At 46.9% G+C, this 23,559-nt stretch overlaps 1 protein-coding gene across 4 annotated transcripts in view; it reads right to left on the bottom strand.

Moving 5' to 3' along the window:
- LOC137366082 (cullin-9) overlaps positions 1-23,559 on the bottom strand; it is a 413,970-nt gene that overhangs the window by 132,534 nt on the left and 257,877 nt on the right. For all 4 annotated transcript variants that reach the window (XM_068028163.1, XM_068028162.1, XM_068028164.1 and 1 more), the window contains exons 17-20: positions 20,780-20,875; positions 12,882-13,057; positions 10,488-10,621; positions 9,644-9,835 (exon numbers count right to left, since the gene is read on the bottom strand). In XM_068028163.1, the coding sequence (XP_067884264.1) occupies positions 9,644-9,835; positions 10,488-10,621; positions 12,882-13,057; positions 20,780-20,875 (598 nt within the window). The remainder of the gene's footprint in view (positions 1-9,643; positions 9,836-10,487; positions 10,622-12,881; positions 13,058-20,779; positions 20,876-23,559) is intronic.

Raw genomic sequence — 23,559 nt, 5'->3', positions numbered from 1 at the left:
CTTCTGACCTTGAAGGGGTGCAGAGGCCCATGGGAATATACTGCCCTGAATGTCAGCATCCCAGTGCAGCCTTAGCACAGCTCCCTATACTTTTCCCCAACAAGTGTCTCAGTCCTACTTCACAGGGCCTACACTTTGATATGGGGAGGCGGTGGCGTAGTGGTATTATCACTGGACTAGTAACCCAGAGACCCAGGGTATTGATCTGGAGACATGGGTTCGAATCCCACATCAGCAGAAGGTGGAATTTGAATTTAATTAATAAATCTGGAATTAAAAGCTAGTCTAATGATGGCCATGAAACCATTGTCGACTGTTCTAAAAACCCATCTGGTTCACTAATGTCCTTTAGGGAAGGATATCTGCTGTCCTTGCCTGTTCTGGCCTACACGTGACTCCAGACCCACAGCAATGTGGTTAACTCTTACATGCCCTCTGAAATGGCCAAGCAAGCCAATCAGTTGTACCTAACCGCTATGAAGTCAATAAAAAGGAATGAAACCGGACGGACCACCCGACATCGACCTAGGCACCGGAAACGACAACGGCAAACCCAGCCCTATCGATGCGGCAAAGTCCTCCTTACTAACATCTGGGGGCTTGTGCCAAAGTTGGGAGAGCTGTCCCACAGACTAGTCAAGCAATAGCCTGACATAGTCATACTCACGGAATCATACCTGACAGAGAATGTCCCAGACACTGCCAACACCATCCCCGGGTATGTCCTGTCCCACCGGCAGGACAGACCCAGCAGAGATGGCGGGACAGTGGTCTACAGTAGGGAGGGAGTTGCCCTGGCAGTCCTCAACATCGACTCCAGACCCCATGAAGTCTCATGGCATCAGGTCAAACATGGACAAGATAACCTCCTACTGATTACCACCAACCACCCTCCCTCAGCTGATGAGTCAGTACTCCTCCATGTTGAACACCACTTGGAGGAAGCACTGAGGGTGGCAAGGGTGCAAGATGTACTCTGGGTGGGGGACTTCAATGTCAATCACCAAGAGTGGCTCGGTAGCACCACTACTGACCGAGCTGGCTGAGTACTAAAGGACATAGCTGCTAGACTGGGTCTGCAGCAGGTGGTGGGTGAACCAATAAGAGGGAAAAACATACTGGACCTTGTCCTCACCAATCTGCCTGCTGCAGATGCTTCTGTCCATGACAGTATTGGTCGGAGTGACCACCGCACAGTCCTTGTGGAGACGAAGTCCCGCCTTCACATTGAGGACACCCTCCATTGTGTTGTATGGCACTACCACCGTGCTAAATGGGATGAATTTCGAACAGATCTAGCAATGCAAAACTGGGCATCCATGAGGCGCTGTGGGCCATCAGCAGCAGCAGAATTGTACTCAACCACAATCTGTAACCTCATGGCCCGGCATATCCCCCACTTTACCATTACCCTCAAGCCAGGAGACCAACCCTGGTTCAATGAAGAGTGTCGGAGGGCATGCCAGGGGCAGCACCAGGCATACCTCAAAATAAGGTGTCAACCTGGTGAAGCTACAACCCAGGACTACTTGCATGTCAAACTGCATAAGCAGCATGTAATAGACAAAGCTAAGCGATCCCATAACCAACGGATCAGATCTAAGCTCTGCAGTCCTGCCACATCCAGTCGTGAATGGTGGTGGACAATTAAACAACTAACTGGAGGAAACAAAAACAAGAAATGCTGGAATCACTCAGCAGGTCTGGCAGCATCTGTGGAAATAGAAGCAGAGTTAACGTTTCGGGTCAGTGACCCTTCTTCGGAACTGACAAATATTAGAAAAGTCACAGATTATAAGCAAGTGAGGTGGGGGTGGGGCAAGAGATAACAAAGGAGAAGGTGCAGATTGGACTAGGCCACATAGCTGACCAAAAGGTCACGGAGCAAAGGCAAACAATATGTTAATGGTGTGTTGAAAGACAAAGCATTAGTACAGATTAGGTGTGAATACACTGAATATTGAAGTGCAAACCTGAAGAAAAACATCCTGAAAAAAACAGTGGGGAAGCAAACTGAACAAACTAAGATGAAATGAAATAAATGCAAAAAGATAGTAAAAAATGTAAAAAAGAATGTAAAAAAAAGGAAGAAAAAATAACTAAAAATGAAAGTAAAATCAGGGGCTGTCATGCTCTGAAATTATTGAACTCAATGTTCAGTCCGGCAGGCTGTAGTGTGCCTAATCGGTAAATGAGATGCTGTTCCTCGAGCTTGCGTTGATGTTCACTGGAACACTGCAGCAATCCCAGGACAGAGATGTGAGCATGAGAGCAGGGGGGAGTGTTGAAATGGCAAGCAACCGGAAGCTCAGGGTCCTGCTTGCGGACTGAGCGGAGATGTTCCGCAAAGCGGTCACCCAGTCTGCGCTTGGTCTCCCCAATGTAGAGGAGACCACACTGTGAGCAGCGAATACAGTATACTACATTGAAAGAAGTACAAGTAAATCGCTGCTTCACCTGAAAAGACAGTTTGGGGCCTGGGATAGTGAGGAGAGAGGAGGTAAATGGGCAGGTATTACACCTCCTGCGATTGCAGGGGAAGGTGCCCTGGGACGGGGACGAGGTGGTGGGGGTAATGGAGGAGTGGACCAGGGTGTCACGGAGGGAACGATCCCTTCGGAATGCTGACAGGGGAAGGGAGGGAAAGATGCGACTGGTAGTGACATCACGCTGGAGGTGGTGAAAATGGCGGAGGATGATCCTTTGGATATGGAGGCTGGTGGGATGAAAAGTGAGGACAAGGGGAACCCTGTCACGGTTCTGGGAGGGAGGGGAAGGGGTGAGGGTAGAGGTGCGGGGAATGGGTCGGACACGGTTGAGGGCCCTGTCAACCACAGTGGGGGGAAATCCTCGGTTGAGGAAAAAGGAGGTCTTATCAGAAGCACCATCATGGAAGGTAGCATCATCAGAGCAGATGCGTCGGAGACGGAGAAACTGGGAGAATGGAATGGAGTCCTTACAGGAGGTAGGGTGTCAAGAAGTGTAGTCGAAGTAGCTGTGGGAGTCGGTGGGCTTATAATGGATATTGGTAGACAACCTATCCCCAGAGATGGAGACAGAGAAGTCGAGGAAGGGAAGGGAAGTGTCAGAGATGGACCATGTAAAGGTGAGAGAAGGGTGGAAATTGGAAGCAAAGTTGATAAAGTTTTCCAGTTCGGGGCGGGAGCAGGAAACGGCACCAATACAGTCATCAATGTACCGGAAAAAGAGTTGGGGGAGGGGGCCTGAGTAGGACTGGAACAAAGAATGCTCGACATATCCCACAAAAAGACAAGCATAACTAGGACCCATGCGGGTACCCATAGCGACACCTTTTACTTGAAGGAAGTGCGTGGGGTTGAAGGAGAAGTTGTTCAATGTGAGAACAAGTTCAGCCAGGCGGAGGAGGGTGGTGGTGGATGGGGACTGGTTGGGCCTCTGTTCCAGGAAGAAGCGGAGAGCCCTCAAACCATCCTGGTGGGGGATGGAGGTGTAGAGCGATTGGACGTCCATAGTGAAGAGGAGGCGGTTGGGACCAGGAAACTGGAAATTGTCAAAATGACGTAGGGCGTCAGAAGAGTCACGGATGTAGGTGGGAAGAGACTGGACCAGCGGAGAAAAGATAGAGTCTAGATAGGAAGAAATAAGTTCAGTGGGGCAGGAGCAGGCTGACACAATGGGTCTGCCGGGACAGTCCCGTTTGTGGATTTTGGCAAGGAGGTAGAAGCGGGCTGTCCGGGGTTGTGGGACTATGAGGTTGGAAGCCGTAGAGGGAAGATCTCCAGAGGAGATGGGGTCAGTGACAGTCCTTTGGACGGTGGCTTGATGTTCAGTGGTGGGGTCATGGTCCAGAGGGAGGTAGGAAGAGGTGTCTGTGAGTTGGCGTTGAGCTTCTGCAAGGTAGAGGTCGGTACGCCATACAACAACAGCACCACCCTTGTCTGCAGGTTTGATGACCATGTCGGGGTTAGACCTGAGAGAACGGAGTGCCTCAAGTTCAGAGGGGGACAGGTTAGAGTGAGTGAGGGGGGCAGAAGGGTCACTGACCCGAAACGTTAACTCTGCTTCTCTTTCCACAGATGCTGCCAGACCTGCTGAGTGATTCCAGCATTTCCTGTTTTTGTTTCAGATTTCCAGCATCCGCAGTATTTTGCTTTTATTAACTAACTGGAGGAGGTGGCTCCACAAATATCCCCATCCTTAATGATGGGGGAGCCCAGCACATCAGTGCGAAAGATAAGTCAGATGCATTTGCAACAATCTTCAGCCAGAAGTGCCGAGTTGATGATCCATCTCAGCCCCCTCCTGAAGTCCCTAGCATTACAGATGCCAGACTTCAGCCAATTCGATTCACTCCACGTGATATCAAGAAACGACTGAAGGCACTGGATACTGCAAAGGCTATGGGTCCTGACAATATTCCGGCAATAGTACTGAAGACCTGTGCTCCAGAACTTGCTGCGCCCCTAGCCAAGCTGTTCCAGTACAGCTACAACACTGGCATCTACCCGGCAATGTGGAAAATTGCCCAAGTATGTCCTGTGCACAAAAAGCAGGACAAGTCCAACCCGACCAATTATCGCCCCATCAGTCTACTCTCTATCATCAGTAAAGTGATGGAAGGTGTCAACAATGCGATCAAGCAGCACTTGCTTAGCAATAACCTGCTCAGTGATGCTCAGTTTGGGTTCCGCCAGGGCCACTCAGCTCCTGACCTCATTACAGCCTTGGTTCAAACATGGACAAAAGAGCTGAACTCAAGAGGTGAGGTGAGAGTGACTGCCCTTGACATCAAGGCAGCATTTGACCGAGTACGGCATCAAGGAGCCCTAGCAAAACTGAGGTCAATGGGAATCGGGGGGAAAACCCTCCGCTGGCTGGACTCATACCTAGCGCAAAGGATGATGGTTGTGGTTGTTGGAGGTCAATCATCTGAGCTCCAGGACATCACTGCAGGAGTTCCTCAGAGTAGTGTCCTGGGCCCAACTATAATCAGCTGCTTCATCAATGACCTTCCTTCAATGATAAGGTCAGAAGTGGGGATGTTGGCTGATGATTGCACAATGTTCAGCACCATTCGTGACTCCTCAGATACTGAAGCAGTCCGTGTAGAAATGCAGCAAGACCTGGACAATATCCAGGCTTGGGCTGATAAGTGGCAAGTAACATTCACGCCACACAAGTGCCAGGCAATGACCATCTCCAACAAGAGAGAATCTAACCATCTCTCCTCGACATTCAATGGCATTACCATCGCTGAATCCCCCACTATCAACATCCTAAGGGCCCACGCCTTCTCCCCGTAATCCTGTACATTCTTCCTTTCCAGGTAACAATCCAAATCCCTGTTGAAGTAGGCCAAAGTAGTGTCTTACATTAGTTCAACATTAGCTCCTTTTGCTCTTGTACTCTATGCCTCTAATAAAGCCTCGGATACTGTGTGCTTTATGAACCGCACTCTCAACCTGTCCTGCCACCTTCAATGACTTAAATACATATACACCCAGGTCCCTCTGTTCCTGCATCCCCTGCACAATAATGAAACTAAAAAATGCATTAAAAGCACAGTGCGTCCATCAGCATCTATAAATAGAAAGGGTGAGTTATCATTTTGTGCAAACTGGAAACTATAAATATATACTTAATGGGTGAACAAAGAAAAATAGGAAAAAATTAAAACAAATTATAGACTGAGTGCATTGTGCTTTTGGCTTATTTGCCTGAAAATCCTGCTATTATGGGAGGGGGATCATTTTCCTGGGGCTTGGATTTGGTTTGGACTCTCGGTCTGTCAGGAATCTGCCCAACAGCATCATGTTAAAAGTTTTGACAGAAGTGACTGCTGGTTGAAGAAGTGCCCAACCTCTAACTTGTGTAGCCATGCGTATGTTGGATTAAGAATGGGAAGATATCCCCATCCTAGAGGATCTGGATCGGCGCAGGCTTGGAGGGCCGAAGGGCCTGTTCCTGTGCTGTAATTTTCTTTGTTCTAGACTTTTTCATTCCCACCCTGCAGCTTTTGTAATGAATGCCTGTATATAGAAGGCATTCTTCCAGGACCTTAAAGGAAAACTGCAGAGTTTGGCAACATACAACTTTGACAACTTTTTTTTTAAACAAGAACTTGAATGAACAATGAGGTGAGACAATAAAAACTTAACAGTGCAATTTTAAAACCAGGGTTCAGGAACTGAGACTGCTGGGGATTCATGCACACAAACTTTTGAAGGTGACTGGACAAGTTGTTAAGGCAGCTAAAATGCATACTAAGCTTTATCAGTTGAGGCATACAGTACAAAATAAAGGCAGGGAGAAGTTCATGGAGTCACGGATCTGTGGGGTATTGAGGGAGGCCATTTGGCCCATTGTGCCGATGCCAGTTCTTTGGGGTGGTAATCAAATTAGTCTCACTTATGCTAAAGTTGTGCTAAACCTTATACATCACTGGTTTTGCCTCATCTGGAGTATTGTGTCCAATTCTAGACACCATACTTGAGAAAGAACGTCAAGGCATTGGAGAGGCTGCTCAGGAGATTTACTTGAATAACACCAGGGATGACTGAGTCCACTTATGTGGAAAGACTAGATCAATTCGAATTGTTCTCCTTAACACATAGAAAGTTAAAGGGAGACGTGTTCAATAGACGTGTTTAAAATTATAAAGTGTTTTGATAGAGTAGATTAGGAGAAACTTTTTCCACAAGCAGGACGGTTGATAACCACAGGACACAAATTTAAGATAATTGCAAGTCACATTCCCCAGGCAATGACCATCTCCAACCACAGAGAATCCAACCATCTCCCCTTGACATTCAATGGCATTACCATTGCTGAATCCCCCCACTATCAAAATCCTTGGTGTTACCATTGACCAGAAACTGAACTGGACCAGTCATATAAATACTGTGGCTACAAGAGCCGGTCAGAAGCTGGGAATTCTGCGGTGAGTAACTCACCTCCTGACTCCCCAAAGCCTGTCCACCATCTACAAGACACAAGTCAGGAGTGTGATGGAATAATCTCCACTTGCCTGGATGGGTGCAGCTCCAACAACACTCAAGAAGCTCGACACCATCCAGAACAAAGCAGCTCACTTGCTTGGTACCCCATGCACCACCTTCAACATTTACTCCCTTCACCACCAATGCACAGTGTCAGCAGTGTGTACCATCTACAAGATGCACTGCAGCAACTCACCAAGACTCCTTTGACAGCACCTTCCAAACCTGCGAGCTCCACCTCCTAGAAGGACAAGGGCAGCAGATGCATGGGAACACCACCACCTGAAAGTTCCCCTCCAAGCCACACACCATCCTGACTTGGAACTACATCGCTGTTCCTTCACTGTCACTGGGTCAAAATCCTGAAACTCCCTTCCCAATAGCACTGTGGGTACACCCTGTCAAGAAAACCCTATATGCCAAACGAGAAATATTAATTTCATTGGTTGGGAACTTACATTAGACTTTTAATGGAGAAAAATCTTGCAATTAACTTTAAAAAAAAACTAGCAGCCAAGATTTGCAATTTGCATCTCAAATACCAGGAGACTGAACTGGAGACAAAAGTCTCACAAGAAGCCCAGCCTGGACAATGGGTTGCTCGAAGTGATTGGATTACCTAAAAGGTCTTCATTAGCATGACAGTCAAGGCAATCCTCACATATTGACTTAGAAAGAGCAAACTCCCTCCAAGTGTAAATTGACATTCTGGGGCATGGTACCATGAATTTTATTAGAAGGTTCCAGAAAACCTTAAGCAACCACGTGACTGTCTATCCATCCGGAGGGGTTGTTACACAAAGAGACAAGCAGTAACAGAATGGGCAACAGCAGGGAAGGCTTCCCCTTCTCTCTCCTGACAGCATCAAGTTTGAAAACCATCTGCAATTGGGGACCCTCCAAGCCTACTGACTGTTACAGCCAGCGACCAGGGGAAGAGAGCCAACTACAATTCTGCCTTCAAGAAAATCCTGAGCAATGCAGGCTAAGCAAAGTGCACTTTGACCAGCGAGCACTTCAAGGGGACAACTCCAGCCAGACTATCAAGTCATCCACTTCACAGACTGTGTATTTAAGTTCCATTTATTCTGGACTTGAATCCAACCACCATGTCTATTTTTCTCTCTGTAATCTATTTGTATGCGTGTGATTCTTATGTGAATGCGTGCGTGAGCAGTAAAGGAAAAAGGTAAAACACTCACTGAGGTGGTAAGCTCAATCCCTGTTTGAAAGGAATAAACCCTGTTGCGGTCGGACAAGAGGGGAGCCCGAGACCCGCTCCTCATTTGGCAGTAACAATCTCACTAGATAGACTGCAGCAGTTCAAGAAGACAGCTCACCATCACCTTCTCAAAGGCAATTAGGGATGGGTAATAAATGTTGGTCTAACCAGCGACGCCACATCCCGTGAAAGAATTTAAAAAATTCCCTTTTAGGTCCCTAATCAACCCTAATCCTCCTTTTACCACACTTTTACTATTTAGTATGACTTTAGAAGACTTTTAGATTCCCTATTATGTCAGTTGCCAGTCTCTTCTCATACTCTGGCCAGAATTTAATGTTGAGGCCCCACCAACTGGCTGAAAAGTCATAGGCAAGCTCGCCTCTGCCGAGCCTGGAAGCCAAGCTATTTTGTATGGCCCACGCCCTTACCTGGCCTCGGATGGGGCTTCTGCTTCTGAGGCAGGATGTCCCGCCTCCATGAGCTGCCGGCCAATCAGAGGGCTGGCAGCTCTTCAGTCCCAGCTGCGCCGCCAGGTGTGGTGTCCACTGCTGGGACTGAAGAGAAGCAACAAGAGGAGCCACAATGGACACTGGCCTCAGAGCAGGTAAGTGGGGATCGGGCCTCACCGGGGACAATCGGCTAGTCCCTGGCAAGGTGGGTGTTGGTCAGAGAGCAAAGCAGAGGAAGTAGTTTTAGTGGGGGCAGCCCATACCTGCGGGAATATTTTCCTGAACACACTTTAGAAACTCTTCCCCCTCTCTGCCCTTTACTATCCCAGTCTATATTAGAATACTTAAAGTCCCCCAACTACTCCATAGTTTTTGTACCTCTCTAATTTCCTTGCAAATTTGTTCCTCTATATCTTTCTCACTAGGTGGTGGCCTATAGAATACCCCCAGTAGTGTAATGGTACCTCTACTGTTTCTTAACTCTAACCAAATAGACTCTGTCCTTGGTCCTTCTAGGACATCCTCTCTCTCCAGCACTGTATTATCCTTAATTAACATATAAAATTATTTCTTGCAGATTACTACCAGCTGCTTTATTACAGTAGAAAGGAAAATCAAACTTTATTTGTGGTATATCCGACAGTGAATCTGTTTAGAGTCCGAAGCATAAATATTCAAATTCAGCTCCACAAGGCATTCATAATAGCATTATTTTTGGCACAAAAACCCTGGTCAGTTTCACATTGAATCTCCACTGAAAGAGTGGAAAGGCAATGCTGGAACTATGATGGGTAATATACTAAGGAACGTTGACACTGACCACACTTCAAAACAATTCATTTTACATCAAGTGCTTTGGGACATGAGGAAGGTGATAAATATCAATGCAAGTTTCCTCTTTCTTTCTAAAACCACCCTCCAGTTTTCTAAAAAGCCCACTGAAGCTCAAGAAAAAATAATACACAATGGATTCTATTCACAGCCAGTACCTTTGCCAGGTTTAGTGGTTGGTTTCAGCTCTTCCATTTCCATCCGGTTAGTATCTACGTGAACCAGAAGGTGACAGAGGCGCCGAACCCTGGAATTAAATATGGCAGCTTGGCCTTTTCCCCGCTTTGACATCTCTGAATTCTCCAGGTATTCACTCAGTAGCCAGGATAACGGGCTAGGGTTAGTGTTGTCTGAATCAGGACAAAGAGTGTTACAACTATGCCATCAAAACAAACATGCAAGACAGCAATCAAGAGGCAAGTGATCAGCTAAATCTTTGCCATTCAGAACACAAGGTGCATTTCATGCATTGACATGAATACGCAATAGGCAGAGGAAAATAAAACACTAAACCCAATGCTCTTCAATGGCATGTGATACTTCAAGGGTGTGTGACATACTGAGTTCATCACAAATTGTTCTCACCATTAGTGATAAACACTGCAGAATTATAGGATGCAACAGCACAGGAACAGGCCATTTGGCCCATTGAATCTGTGCCAGTTTCCCCCCACACAAGCTGCCTAAATGAATCCCACTGCTCAGCTCATTCCTCGCACTCTAATATTCCACTTAAGCAACTGAATAATTCCCTTTTAAACAAATGGATGGGTTCTGCTTGATCAACAATTTGTGGCAGATAATTTCACTTGCTAATCACCCTATACATAAAGAGATTTTTTCTAACTTCACAATTACTTTTGCTGCTAATCTTCAGTTGGCACCTTCTCAGTACTGGGAAACTCTGTGGCATGAAGGTAGCAAAGGAAAATAAAAAACACATTGTTGAAGTCCGTGTGTTATGAAGTTCTTGGTCAATAACCTTAGCTTGATGATACATACCCAAGGCTGTGATACTGAATACAATGGGATTGATCAAGGCCTCCCAACAAGTCCGCCCCAATGCTTCAGCTGCCTCTGCATCTGGAAGGAAACGATCGGCAAACATCTGTTCATGTCGCAAAGCACTGTTTAACCTGTGAAGAAATGAAGCCACTCATTTTTCATTTATTTATTACAAAAACAAATCTCTGATTTATTTAAGGTATTTTCACAAATTACACTTCTTAGGATTACACTTCAGTACTAAAAGGGACATGCTTATATTCATTACTGGCAGATATCGTATGGCATTACTCAAGGCGAGTCAGGGGTTACACTTTATAAAGGAAGGCAGAGGTAAAAATCTCCAATGAATTTGGGAAGTTGTTCTAGGACATCTCCCCATACACAAGTATTTTTTTATTGGTTCTTAGAACCTTGCCCAGGGCAGATAAATAAATACTGCAAGTACACAAATATATCTCTCCGTACGATATAGGGGAGTTGCCATTAGTTTAAGGTGAACCAGAGTTCAGTTTAGCATTTTCATCCTTCCTTCACCTACTACCTCTGCAATTAGAATTAGTGTATGATACCAGAACTTTTTTGTATGTAAAGATTAAATTCAGTTTAATTCAGAACATTCCTCCAAGCTTCAATAATGCTACAATTTTTTTCAAAAGTTGCTACTGGTTTGCATGAGAAGTCACTGAGTTCCCAATACAAACAAATAAAAGAATGGCAGCTGCCTTAGAATATAGTACAAATTATTAAAAATCCATCTTGAAAATGTTACAGTTTCATTGTCACGTATGTAATGCTGTGAAAATAATCCCTTCAATATATTACCATAGATTACTTTGTGGAGGAAAATTACCTCAGTAAAGTTTATGATTTTTGATGTGTTAGAGAAAAACAAATCAGATTACTTTATTTAATAAATGGGGGTCTTCATATAATTTTTCCATTGGAGTGGCAAAAGGTCAACTGAAGACTGCAACATAACAGCATCTACAGTTCCAAAATACACCAAAAGAATAAAAGTACAGCTGCTGGGAAAAAACAAAAATTGAAGAAGTTGGAAACACTCAGCAGGTTAGACAGCATCTGTGCAGAGAACAGAGAAATTAACATTTCAGGGAAAGAGCCTTCATCAAAGCCCATTTTGAAAACAGTCCACACCCGAAATGCTCATTTGTCATTCTCTCATAAGAACATAAGAAATAGGAGACCATTCAGCCCCTCGAACCAGCTCCACCATTCAATATATCTGACTCAAGTCCACTCTTCTGTCTGCTTTCCATATCCTCAATCCCCCAAGAGAACAAAAATCTATTTCGACCTTGAACATACTTAACTTTGAAGCCTCCAAAATTCACAACCCTTTGAGCGAAGTAAATTCTCCTCATCTCAGTCTTAAATGATCGACCCCTTATCCTGAGACTGTGCTCCTGTGTTTTAGATTCCCCAGACAGGGAAAACAAATCTCAGTGTCTACCCTGTCAAGCCTCTTAAAAATCTTGTATGTTTCAAAGAGATCACCTCTCATTCTTCTGAACTCCGGAGAAAATAGGCCCAATTTCCGAAAGCACCTCATCATAGGACAACCCTCTCATCCCAGGAACCAACCTAGTGAAATTTCACTATACCGCCTCCAAGGCAAGTATATCCTTTCTTAGATAGGGAGACCAAAACTATGCACAGTACTCCATGTGTGGTCTCAAAGTCCTACACAACTGTCATGAAGATTCTTCATTCTTGTACTCCAATCCTCTTGCAACAAAGGTCAACATGCCATTTGCCTGCCTAATTTCTCGCTGTACCTGCATTCTAACTTTCTGTGCTCCTTGTACAAGTGCACCCAAGACTCTGAACATCAACATTTAAAAGTTTCATGCCTTTTAAAAAAATTCTATTTTTCTATTCTACTACCAAAGTGAATAACCTCACACTTCCCTACATGATACTTCATCTGCCATCTTGTTGCCTACTCACTTAACCTGTCTATATCTCTTTGCAACCTCTGTGTCCTCCTCACAGTTTACATTCCCACCTAGCTTTGTATCAGCAAACAGATAGATTTTTCTCGGTCACTTCATCCAAGTCATTCATATAGATCGTAAATAGCTGAGACTTCAACACTGATCCTTGTGGTACTCCACTAGTTACAGCCTGCCAACTTGAAAATGCCCCATTTATCCCTACTTTCAGCTTCTTGTTTGTTAACCAAACCTCCATCTATGCTAATATATTACCTGCAACTCCTTAACTGCATTAATTAAGATTTTGTGTGGCACCTCAGCACAGATGCTGTCTGTCTAGCTCAGATTCCACATCCACATGGATCCCAACACTCATGTTTGGTGTGAATTCAGTGGTGGAATGTAATGGTAACACACTTGCTGGGTCACTTACTTGTTAAAAAGCTGCAGCAACTGCAGCCTGTTCTCCTGTATCTCTTGACACCAGGTGTGTGCCTTTGTTGTGTGGAAGAGGTAAGTCCGACAGCAAAGCTGCTCCTTGAACACTGGCCAAAAGGTTGGCTTTGGCCCCAAAACTTCAAAGCCATGAACACGAGTATCAATGCCACCCTGATTTAGGAAATTAAACAATTAACTAGACATAGCAGCTCTGCTCTAGATACTCTAGTTAAACAACATTCCTGCATAGCAAGCGTGAATCTCAGTAAATGAGTTTGAAGAATAAATGAAATTTTTTTGAAACAAATTATGTTAATAAATGCTTCATCACTACTTCAATAAAGGCACAAATGATGTATTAATCAGAGTGCCTGCCGACAACACAGAGCACGCGCAGAGCAATTGCCGACGTCATCAGTGCATCTGAACATTTGTCAGCTTGCCAGTATGAATCCGCTTGTGCGTGCGACGAGGTCAGCACGTAGCGACGTCCAAGTGGTGCCTCACCCCTCAATGGCCGCGATCGCCGCCTCCATTCCACCCCCTACAGTACCCCACTCCCTCACGTGATTGCCATCTCATTCACTGGTTCTCTTCCTGCTCACCACTCCATCCTGCCACTCCCAACTGCTTGCCACTCCATCACGCTATTCTCTCCCGCTACTGACTGCTTGCCAATTCTCCGGGCAGCAAGGCGTGGAGCGAGCAGCAGGAGGGAACGGCGAACAAACGGGTGCGGCAGAGAACGGTGGGATGGAGCGGCGAGCAGTTAGGAGCGGCAAGACGGAAGCAGCAATTGCAGAGTGAGCGCGAAATTGAATTGGCGATTGAGGTAGCAAACGCGGGAGGGATCAGGGAAGAGATATGGTGATTGAGGCAGTGATCGCAGGGAGGGCGCGGGGCACTGTTTGGGGGGGGTGGGGGCGGCAAACGTGGCCATTGAGGGGTGAGGGGGTTTGGGTTCAATTTGTTTTGTGTCAAATTGAGTAGCGGCATCTTTATTACTGGCAGCTGCCTGAGATCGCAGACAGTAATGCAGACACTGCATTTGTGCATGTGCCAGTATTGTGCCACCTAGTGGTTGTGTTGTCAGCAAATACAGCCTATATTAATAGTGACTTGGTAGTACAGAACCAGACTATTGCTGAAAAACATACTGTCGAAACTTTTCATCTTGCACCCATCAGGACAGACGCAAGAACACTAAATTTCAAAGGAAGCAACAATTTATTCTTTTTTTCTTTCTTTTGGGCCTCCTTATCTCGAGAGACAATGGATACGCGCCTGGAGGTGGTCAGTGGTTTGTGAAGCAGCGCCTGGAGTGGCTATAAAGGCCAATTCTGGAGTAACAGGCTCTTCCACAGGTGCTGCAGAGAAATTTGTTTGTTGGGGCTGTTGCACAGTTGGCTCTCCCCTTGCGCCTCTGTCTTTTTTCCTGCCAACTACTAAGTCTCTTCGACTCGCCACAATTTAGCCCTGTCTTTATGGCTGCCCGCCAGCTCTGGCGAATGCTGGCAACTGACTCCCACGACTTGTGATCAATGTCACACGATTTCATGTCGCGTTTGCAGACGTCTTTATAACGGAGACATGGACGGCCGGTGGGTCTGATACCAGTGGCGAGCTCGCTGTACAATGTGTCTTTGGGGATCCTGCCATCTTCCATGCGGCTCACATGGCCAAGCCATCTCAAGCGCCGCTGACTCAGTAGTGTGTATAAGCTGGGGATGTTGGCCGCTTCAAGGACTTCTGTGTTGGAGATATAGTCCTGCCACCTGATGCCAAGTATTCTCCGAAGGCAGCGAAGATGGAATGAATTGAGACGTCGCTCTTGGCTGGCATACGTTGTCCAGGCCTCGCTGCCGTAGAGCAAGGTACTGAGGACACAGGCCTGATACACTCGGACTTTTGTGTTCCGTGTCAGTGCGCCATTTTCCCACACTCTCTTGGCCAGTCTGGACATAGCAGTGGAAGCCTTACCCATGCGCTTGTTGATTTCTGCATCTAGAGACAGGTTACTGGTGATAGTTGAGCCTAGGTAGGTGAACTCTTGAACCACTTCCAGAGCGTGGTCGCCAATATTGATGGATGGAGCATTTCTGACATCCTGCCCCATGATGTTCGTTTTCTTGAGGCTGATGGTTAGGCCAAATTCATTGCAGGCAGACGCAAACCTGTCGATGAGACTCTGCAGGCATTCTTCAGTGTGAGATGTTAAAGCAGCATCGTCAGCAAAGAGGAGTTCTCTGATGAGGACTTTCCGTACTTTGGACTTCGCTCTTAGACGGGCAAGGTTGAACAACCTGCCCCCTGATCTTGTGTGGAGGAAAATTCCTTCTTCAGAGGATTTGAACGCATGTGAAAGCAGCAGGGAGAAGAAAATCCCAAAAAATCCCGAAGGACGTGGATGAGCCTTCCGGACGTCGATGGTGGGCACTGAGGAAATGGCTTATTACCTGCACCAGATTCCACCCCCCCTCCCCCCCCCTTTACCCCCCTTCCACCCCCCTCCCCTTCCCTGCTCCACCCTCTCAGCTCACCCCCTCACAACCCCGTCCCAGCCCGCCCCCCCCTCGCACCATCTTCACCCCGCACCCCCTTCCCCTGCACCCCCCCCCTCCTCCCTCTACCCCTCCCCCTTGCATCCCCTCCTCCCACCGGCACCATCCTACACCTGTGTAGGGGCCCCAACAACCCCACTGCCTTGTGGGCGTCTCGGGAGAGACCAAGGCTAAGGGAGTAAACCCTAACAGAAAATCCGGAGCGGAACCCCGTAGGCGGTCATGTGTCACCTTTGGCATGTTTCCGGCAGTTCCTGCAGCCATACTAGTGCCAAACGTCGTGTCCTGCACTCCTTTGGACCCCACCAGAAAGGCCGAGAGGGGGGTTTTGACGACTGGGCAACTCTCAACCTCCATAAATTTGCCCAGGCATGCGCCATGGAGAGGTCACTCCATAGTTGCCTCACAGCGACTGAAACAACACGGAAGGCAGCAGTTACGGGTAACAATTTATAGCGATGAGAAAAAGATGCTGATTGGTTTTCAAGTCGACACTGTGGAGAATGCACCAGTGAACTATTGTCCCTCACATTGTTGTTTAATTCAAAAAAGGCTTAATGCCTGGACTTGTTCCATTTGCCTGCAGAGGACAGGCCCCAATGTATGAGGGGGAGGCGGTGGCGTAGTGGTAATGTAGACTAGTAACCCAGATGCCTCAGTGAATGTTCTAGGGACAAGGGTTCAAATCCACGGCAGATAGTGAAATTTGAATTAAATTAATAAACCTGGAATTTAAAAAAAGCTAGCCTAATGGCGAGCATGAAACCATTGTCGACGGTTGTAAAACCTCAGGTTCACTAACACCCTTTAGGGAAGGAAATCTGATGTCCTTACCTGTTCTGGCCTACATGTGACTCCAGACCTACAGCAATGTGGTAGACTCTCAAATGCCCTCTGAAATGGCCCAGCAAGCCACTCAGTTGTATTCCACCACTACAAAGCGCAAGAAAAGGAATGAAATTGGACAGACTACCCAGCATCGATCTAGGTACTGGAAATGACAACGGCAAGTCCTCCTGACTAACATCTGGGGGCTTGTGCCAAAATTGCGAGCACTGTCCCATAGAATAGTCAAGCAACAGCCTGATATAGTCATACTCACAGAATCATACCTTGCATACAATGTCCCAGACACCATCACCACCCCTGAGGTGGTGGCACAGTGGTATACAGTCGGGAGGGAGTTGCCCTTGGAGTCCTCAACATTGACTCTGGACCCCACGAAGTCTCATGGTATCAGGTCCAACATGGACACATAAACCTCCTGCTGATTACCACCTACCATGCCCCCTCAGCTGGTCAATCAGTGCTTCTCCATGTTGAACACCACTTCGAGGAAGCACTGAGGGTAGCAAGTGCACAAAATGTACTCTGGGTCGGAGACTTTATGTTCATCATGAAGAGTGGCTCGGTAGCATCACTATGAATCGAGCTGGCTAAGTCTGAAAGAACACAGCTGCTAGACTGGGTCTGCGCCAGGTGGTGAGGGATCCAACAAGAGGGAAAAATATACTTAACCTCATCCTCACCGATCTGCCTGTCGCAGATGTATCTGTCCATGACAGCATTGGTAGGAGTGACCACCGCACAGTCCTTGTGGAGATGAAGTCCCGTCTTCACATTGAGGATACCGTCCATCGTGTTGTGTGGCACTATCACCGTGCTAAATAGGATAGATTTCGAACAGATCTAGCAATGCAAAACTGGGCATCCATGAGGCACTGTGGGCCATCAGCAGCAGCAGAATTGTACTCAACCACAATCTGTAACCTCATGGCCCGGCATATCCCCCACTCTACCATTACCATCAAGCCAGGAGACCAACCCTGGTTCAATGAAAACTGCAGGAGGGCATGCCAGGAGCAGCACCAAGCATACCTAAAAATGAGGTATCAGTCTGGTAAACTACAACACAGGACTAGTTGCTTGCCAAACACCGGAAGCAGCCTGTAATAGACAGGGCTAAGCGAACCCACAACCAACGGATCAGATCTAAGCTCTGCAGTCCTGCCACATCCCGTCGTGAATGATGGTGGACAATTAAACAACTGACAGGATGAGCAGGCTCCAAACATATCCCCATCCTCAATAATGAGGGAGCCCAGCACATCAGTGCAAAAGACAAGGCTGAAGCATTTGCATCCATCTTCAGCCAAAAGTGCCAAGTGGATGATCCATCTCTGCCTCATCCTGAGGTGCCCAGAATCACAGATTACAGTCTTCAGCTAATCTAATTCATTCCAAGTGATATCACAAAATGGCTGAAGGCACTGGTACTGCAAAGGCCCTGACAACATTCGGGCAATAGTACTGAAGACCTGTGCTCCAGAACTAGCCGCGCCCCGAGCCAAGCTGTTACAGTACAGCTACAACACTGGCATCTACCCAGTAATGTGGAAAATTGCCCAAGTATGTCCTGTACACAAAAAGCAGGACAAGTCCAACCCAGCCAATCACCGATCTATCAGTCTACTCTCGATCAGTAAAGCGATGGAAGGTGTCATCAACAGTGCCATCAAGCAACACTTGCTCAACAATCAGCTGCTCACTGACGCTCAATTTGGGTTTCGCCAGTCCAAACATTCATTAAAGAGCTGAATTCCAGGGATGAGGTGAGAGTGACTGCCCTTGACATCAAGGCAGCTTTTGATCGAGTATGGCATCAAGGAGCCCTAGCAAAACTGGAGTCAATGGGAATCAGGGGGAAAACTATCCGCTGGTTGGAGTCACACTTAGCACAAAGGAAGATGGCTGTGGTTGTTGGAGGTCAATCATCTCAGTCCCAGGACTTCACTGCAGGGGTTCCTCAGGGTAGTGTTCTAGGTCCAACCATCTTCAGCTGCTTCATCAATGACCTTCCCTCCATCATTAGGTCAGAAGTGAGGACGTTCGCTGATGATTGCACAGTGTTGAGCACCAACTGCAACACCTCAGATACTGAAGCAGTCCGTGTCCATATGCAGCAAGACCTGGACAACATCCAGGCTTGGGCTGATGTGTGGCATGAATGTTACTTGCCACCTAAGTGCCAGACAATGACCATCTCCAACAAGAGAGAATCTAACCATCTTCCCTTGACATTCAATGGCATTACCATCTCTGAATCTCCCACTATCAACATCCTGGGGGTCACCATTGACCAGAAACTGAACTAGAGGGAGTGCAGCGAAGGTTTACCAGACTGATTCCTGGGATGGCGGGACTGACATATGAGGAGAGAGTGAGTCGGTTAGGATTATATTCGCTGGAGTTCAGAAGAGTGAGGGGGGATCTCATAGAAACCTATAAAGTTCTAACAGGACTTGACAGGGTAGATGCAGGAAGGATGTTTCCGATGGTGGGGGAGTCCAGAACCAGGGGTCATAGTCTAGGAATATGGGGTAAACCTTTCAGGACTGCGATGAGGAGAAATTTCTTCACCCAGAGAGTGGTGAGTCTGTGGAATTCGCTACCACAGAAAGCAGTTGAGGCCAAAATATTGAATGTTTTCAAGAAGATACAGCTCTTGGGTCTAAAGGGATTAAAGGGTATGGGGCGAAAGCGGGAACAGGCTACTGAGTTGGATGATCAGCCATGATCATAATGAATGGCGGAGCAGGCTCGTAGGGCCAAGTGGCCTATTCCTGCTCCTATTTTCTATGAGCAGCCACATAAATACTGTGTTTACAAGAGCAAGTCGGAGGCTGGGAATTCGGCAAGTAATTCACCTCCTGACTCCCTAATGCCTGTCCACCATCTACAAGGCACAAGTCAGGAATGTGATGTAATACTCTCCACTTGCCTGGATGGGTGCAGCTCCAACAACACTCGAAGCTCAACACCATCCAGGACAAAGCAGCTCGCTTGATTGGCACCCCATCCACCACCTTCACTCCCTCCATCACCGACACACAGTGGCAGCAGTGCGTACCATCTACAAGATGCATTGCAGCAACTCACCATTCTTCCTTCGACAGCACCTTCCAAACCGGCGACCTCTACCACCTAGAAGGACAAGGGCAGCAAATGCACAGGAACACCATCACTTGCAAGTTCCCATCCAAGTCACACATCATCCTGACTTGGAACTATATCACCGTTCCTTCACTGTCACTGGGTCAAAATCCTGGAACTCCCTTCCTAACAGTACTGTTGGTGTACCTGCACCCCATGAACTGTAGTAGTTCAAGAAGGCAGCTCACCACCACTTTCTCTAAGGCAATTAGGGATGGGCAATAAATGCTGGCCTAGCCAGCGACACCCACATCCCATGAACAAGAAAAAAAAATATATATAGCTTCTAGCACATTGCAAGCCCGACTGATAATGTGTGGTAGGCAGAACGTCTTTTTGGCTTGACAGCAGCATCCTGCATGTGGAAAATACCACCTGTGTTGCTACTGCATAGCAGCATTGCCAAACAGTTCACTTCGCATGTTGCTCAAACCTTTGAGCAACCTTACCCTTCCAGAGCAATTTGAGGTAGACTGAACACTTTTCAGGTCCGAAAGTGGCGGCTTTCAGCCCATCAATGAGCGTGCAAAATACACAGTGAGCAATAAAAACAAGAAATGCTGGAAATACTCAACAGGTCTAGCAGCATCCGTGGAGTGAGAAGCAAAGTTAATGTTTCAGGTCAGTGACCCCTCAGAGCAACGATCTGATCAGGCTAACCACTGTGCTGCAGGATAGCTTTGATGTGCCCGATTTCAGCATCAAGCTTGCATAGTGAAGAAATGTCTCGGTCCCTATTTACAAGATAAGGCCAATCTTACAGCCCACACAAGTGACTAATGTGGTTTATGAATTTCAGTGCCAGTGCGATGCCAGGTATGTAGGTCGTATGTCCCAATGACTGGTGGATCGTATCAAACAGCAAGTCCCTTCGTCTGTTCGCAACAGGCAGAGTACTGACAGTATGCAACCAGCCCGTAATTGCAAAAACTCAGCACACAATTTCTAACATTAGATTTGATTCTGCGATTGGACAGCACTTAATGAACAATCCGGAGTATGCCAAGAATTACACTAACAACCAATTTAAGACCATCAGTTGGGCTCACAACGTGGCTCACTTACACTTGCCAGAAGCTACACATATTCATTCGCAGGGACCTGTCCTCTGCAGACAACAGGAGCATGTCCAGATGTTGCACCTTTTTTGAATTAAACAAAATCATGGAGGACAATAGTTCCCTGGTGCATTCTCCATGGCAACGCCTCAACTTGCCAACCAATCAGCACCCTTTGCTCATGCAGTATAAACTGTTGCCCCCTTAGAAATTTGGGATTCTTGCGCCTGATGAATGCAAGAAAAAAAGCTTCAACAGCATATCTTATTCTAAGGATCTACCTGCTGGCATCGTTTGATTCGGATCTGGATAATTGTCCAGTAACGAGTCATATTCTCCAGCAGTAAAACACGGCTGGCAGTGGGCGCCACATTCACCTGAAAAAAAAGGCAGGGTCAATAAGTGGGAGATCACCAAACAAGGATGTGTTGCATCACATTAATGTACAACTGCACTGTCGCAAACAAATGCTTATGGTTAAAAAGATTCATCATCTCTCTGAGGGGTCTTGTGGCTCAGTTGGCAGCACTCCAACTTAAGGCAAAAGGCACCCAGTTTGAGGTACACTCCAAGACTTGATAGCCACGGAAGAAGCGTTCATGGCGCAATTCATCAGGTTGTCAATCAGTTTGCAAATCCTTCCAATACTCCATACTATTCTCCAAGCGAAAGTGTGAAGATATGAAAACAAACAATCTCTGTAAAGAACAGCTGAGTGCTTCACACAAAATGAAATATTTTCAAATAGGAGTGCCAGGCAAACTGAGGGATGGGTTGTTTGTTATAGATCACTGATGGGGAGTTTATACACCGGCAAACTGAGGGATGGGTTGTTTATGGTTATAGATCACTGATAGGGACTTTATACACCGGCAAACTGAGGGATGGGTTGTTTATGGTTATAGATCACTGATAGGGAGTTTATACACTGGCAAACTGAGGGATGGGTTGTTTATGTTACAGATCACTGATAGGGAGTTTACACACCAGCAAACTGAGGGATGGGTTGTTTATGGTTATAGATCACTGATAGGGAGTTTATACACTGGCAAACTGAGGGATGGGTTGTTTATGTTACAGATCACTGATAGGGAGTTTACACACCAGCAAACTGAGGGATGGGTTGTTTATGGTTATAGATCACTGATAGGGAGTTTATACACTGGCAAACTGAGGGATGGGTTGTTTATGTTACAGATCACTGATAGGGAGTTTATACACCGGCAAACTGAGGGATGGGTTGTTTATGGTTATAGATCACTGATAGGGAGTTTATACACTGGCAAACTGAGGGATGGGTTGTTTATGTTACAGATCACTGATAGGGAGTTTACACACCAGCAAACTGAGGGATTCCATCGAGAGAGGCGGTGGCATAGTGGTATTTTCACTGGAAAGTAATGCAGAGACCCAGGGTATTTCTCTGGGCACAAGGGTTCAAATCCCACAGCAGAAGGTGGAATTTGAATTCAATTAATAAATCTGGAATTTTTAAAAAAGCTAGTCTAATGATGGCCATGAAACCATTGTCGATTTTTGTAAAAACCCATCTGGTTCACTAATGTCCTTTCGGGAAGGAAATCTGCTGTCCTTACCTGGTCTGGCCTACATGTGACTCCAGACCCACAGCAATGTGGTTAACTCTTACATGCCCTCTGAAATGGCCTAGCAAGCCACTCAGTTGTACCTAACCACTACAAAGTCTCCTTACTAACATATGGGGGCTTGTGCCAAATTTGGGAGAGCTGTCCCACAGACTAGTCAAGCAACAGTCTGACATAGTCATACTCACAGAATCATACTTTACAGACAATGTCCCAGACACTGCCATCACCATCCCTGGGTACGCCCTGTCCCACCGGCAGGACAAACACAGCAGAGGTGGCAGCACAGTGGTATATGTAAGGGAGGGAGTTGCCCTGGGAGTCCTCAACATCGACTCCGGTACCCATGAAGTCTCATGGCATCAGGTCAAACATGGATAAGGAAACTTCCTGCTGATTACCACCGACCACCCTCCCTCAGCTGATGACTCAGTACTCCTCCATGTTGAACACCACTTGGAGGAAGCAATGAGGGTGGCAAGGGCGCAAAATGTACTCTGGGTGGGAGACATCAATGTCCATCACAAAGAGTGGCTCGGTAGCACAACTACTGACCGAGCTGGCCGAGTCTTAAAGGACATATCTGCTAGACTGGATATGCGGCAGGTGGTGAGGGAACTGGTAGGAGTGACCACCGCACAGTCCTTGTGCAGACGAAGTCCCGCCTTCACATTGAGGATATCCTCTATCATGTTGTGCGGCACTACCACCGTGCTAAATGGGATAGATTTCTAACAGATCTAGCAATGCAAAACTGGGCATCTATGAGGCGCTGTGGGCCATCAGCAGCATCAGAATTGTACTCAACCACAATCTGTAACCTCATAGCCCAGCATATCCCCCACTCTACCATTACCATCAAAGCAGGAGACCAACCCTGGGACAAAGAAGAGTGCAGGAGGGCATGCCAGGAGTAGCACCAGGCACACCTAAAAATGAGGTGTCAACCTGGTGAAGCTACAACACAGGACTATCTGCGTGCCAAACTGCGTAAGCAGCATGCGATAGACAGAGCTTAGCAATCCCGTTACCAACAGATCAGATCTAAGCTCTGTAGTCCTGCCACATCCAGCCGTGAATGGTGGTGGACAATTAAACAACTCACTGGAGGAGGTGGCTCCACAAATAGCCCCATCCTCAATGATGGGGGAGCCCAGCACATCAGTGCGAAAGACAAGGCTGAAGCATTTGCAACAATCTTCAGTCAGAAGTGCCGAGTTGATGATCCATCTCGGCCTCCTCCTGAAGTCCCCAGCATCACAGATGCCAGACTTCAGCCAATTCGATTCACTCCGCGCGATATCAAGAAATGACTGAAGGCACTGGATACTGCAAAGGCTATGGGCCCTGACAATATTCCGGCAATAGTATTGAAGGCCTGTGCTCCAGACATTGCTGCGCTCCTAGCCAAGCTGTTCCAGTACAGCTACAACACTGGCATCTACCCTGCAATGTGG

Source organism: Heterodontus francisci, chromosome 3, assembly GCF_036365525.1.
Source record: "Heterodontus francisci isolate sHetFra1 chromosome 3, sHetFra1.hap1, whole genome shotgun sequence".
Lineage (NCBI taxonomy): Eukaryota > Metazoa > Chordata > Chondrichthyes > Heterodontiformes > Heterodontidae > Heterodontus > Heterodontus francisci.
The sequence above is the reverse complement of the archived record's forward strand: the minus strand, read 5'-3'. Positions and strand labels throughout refer to the sequence as shown.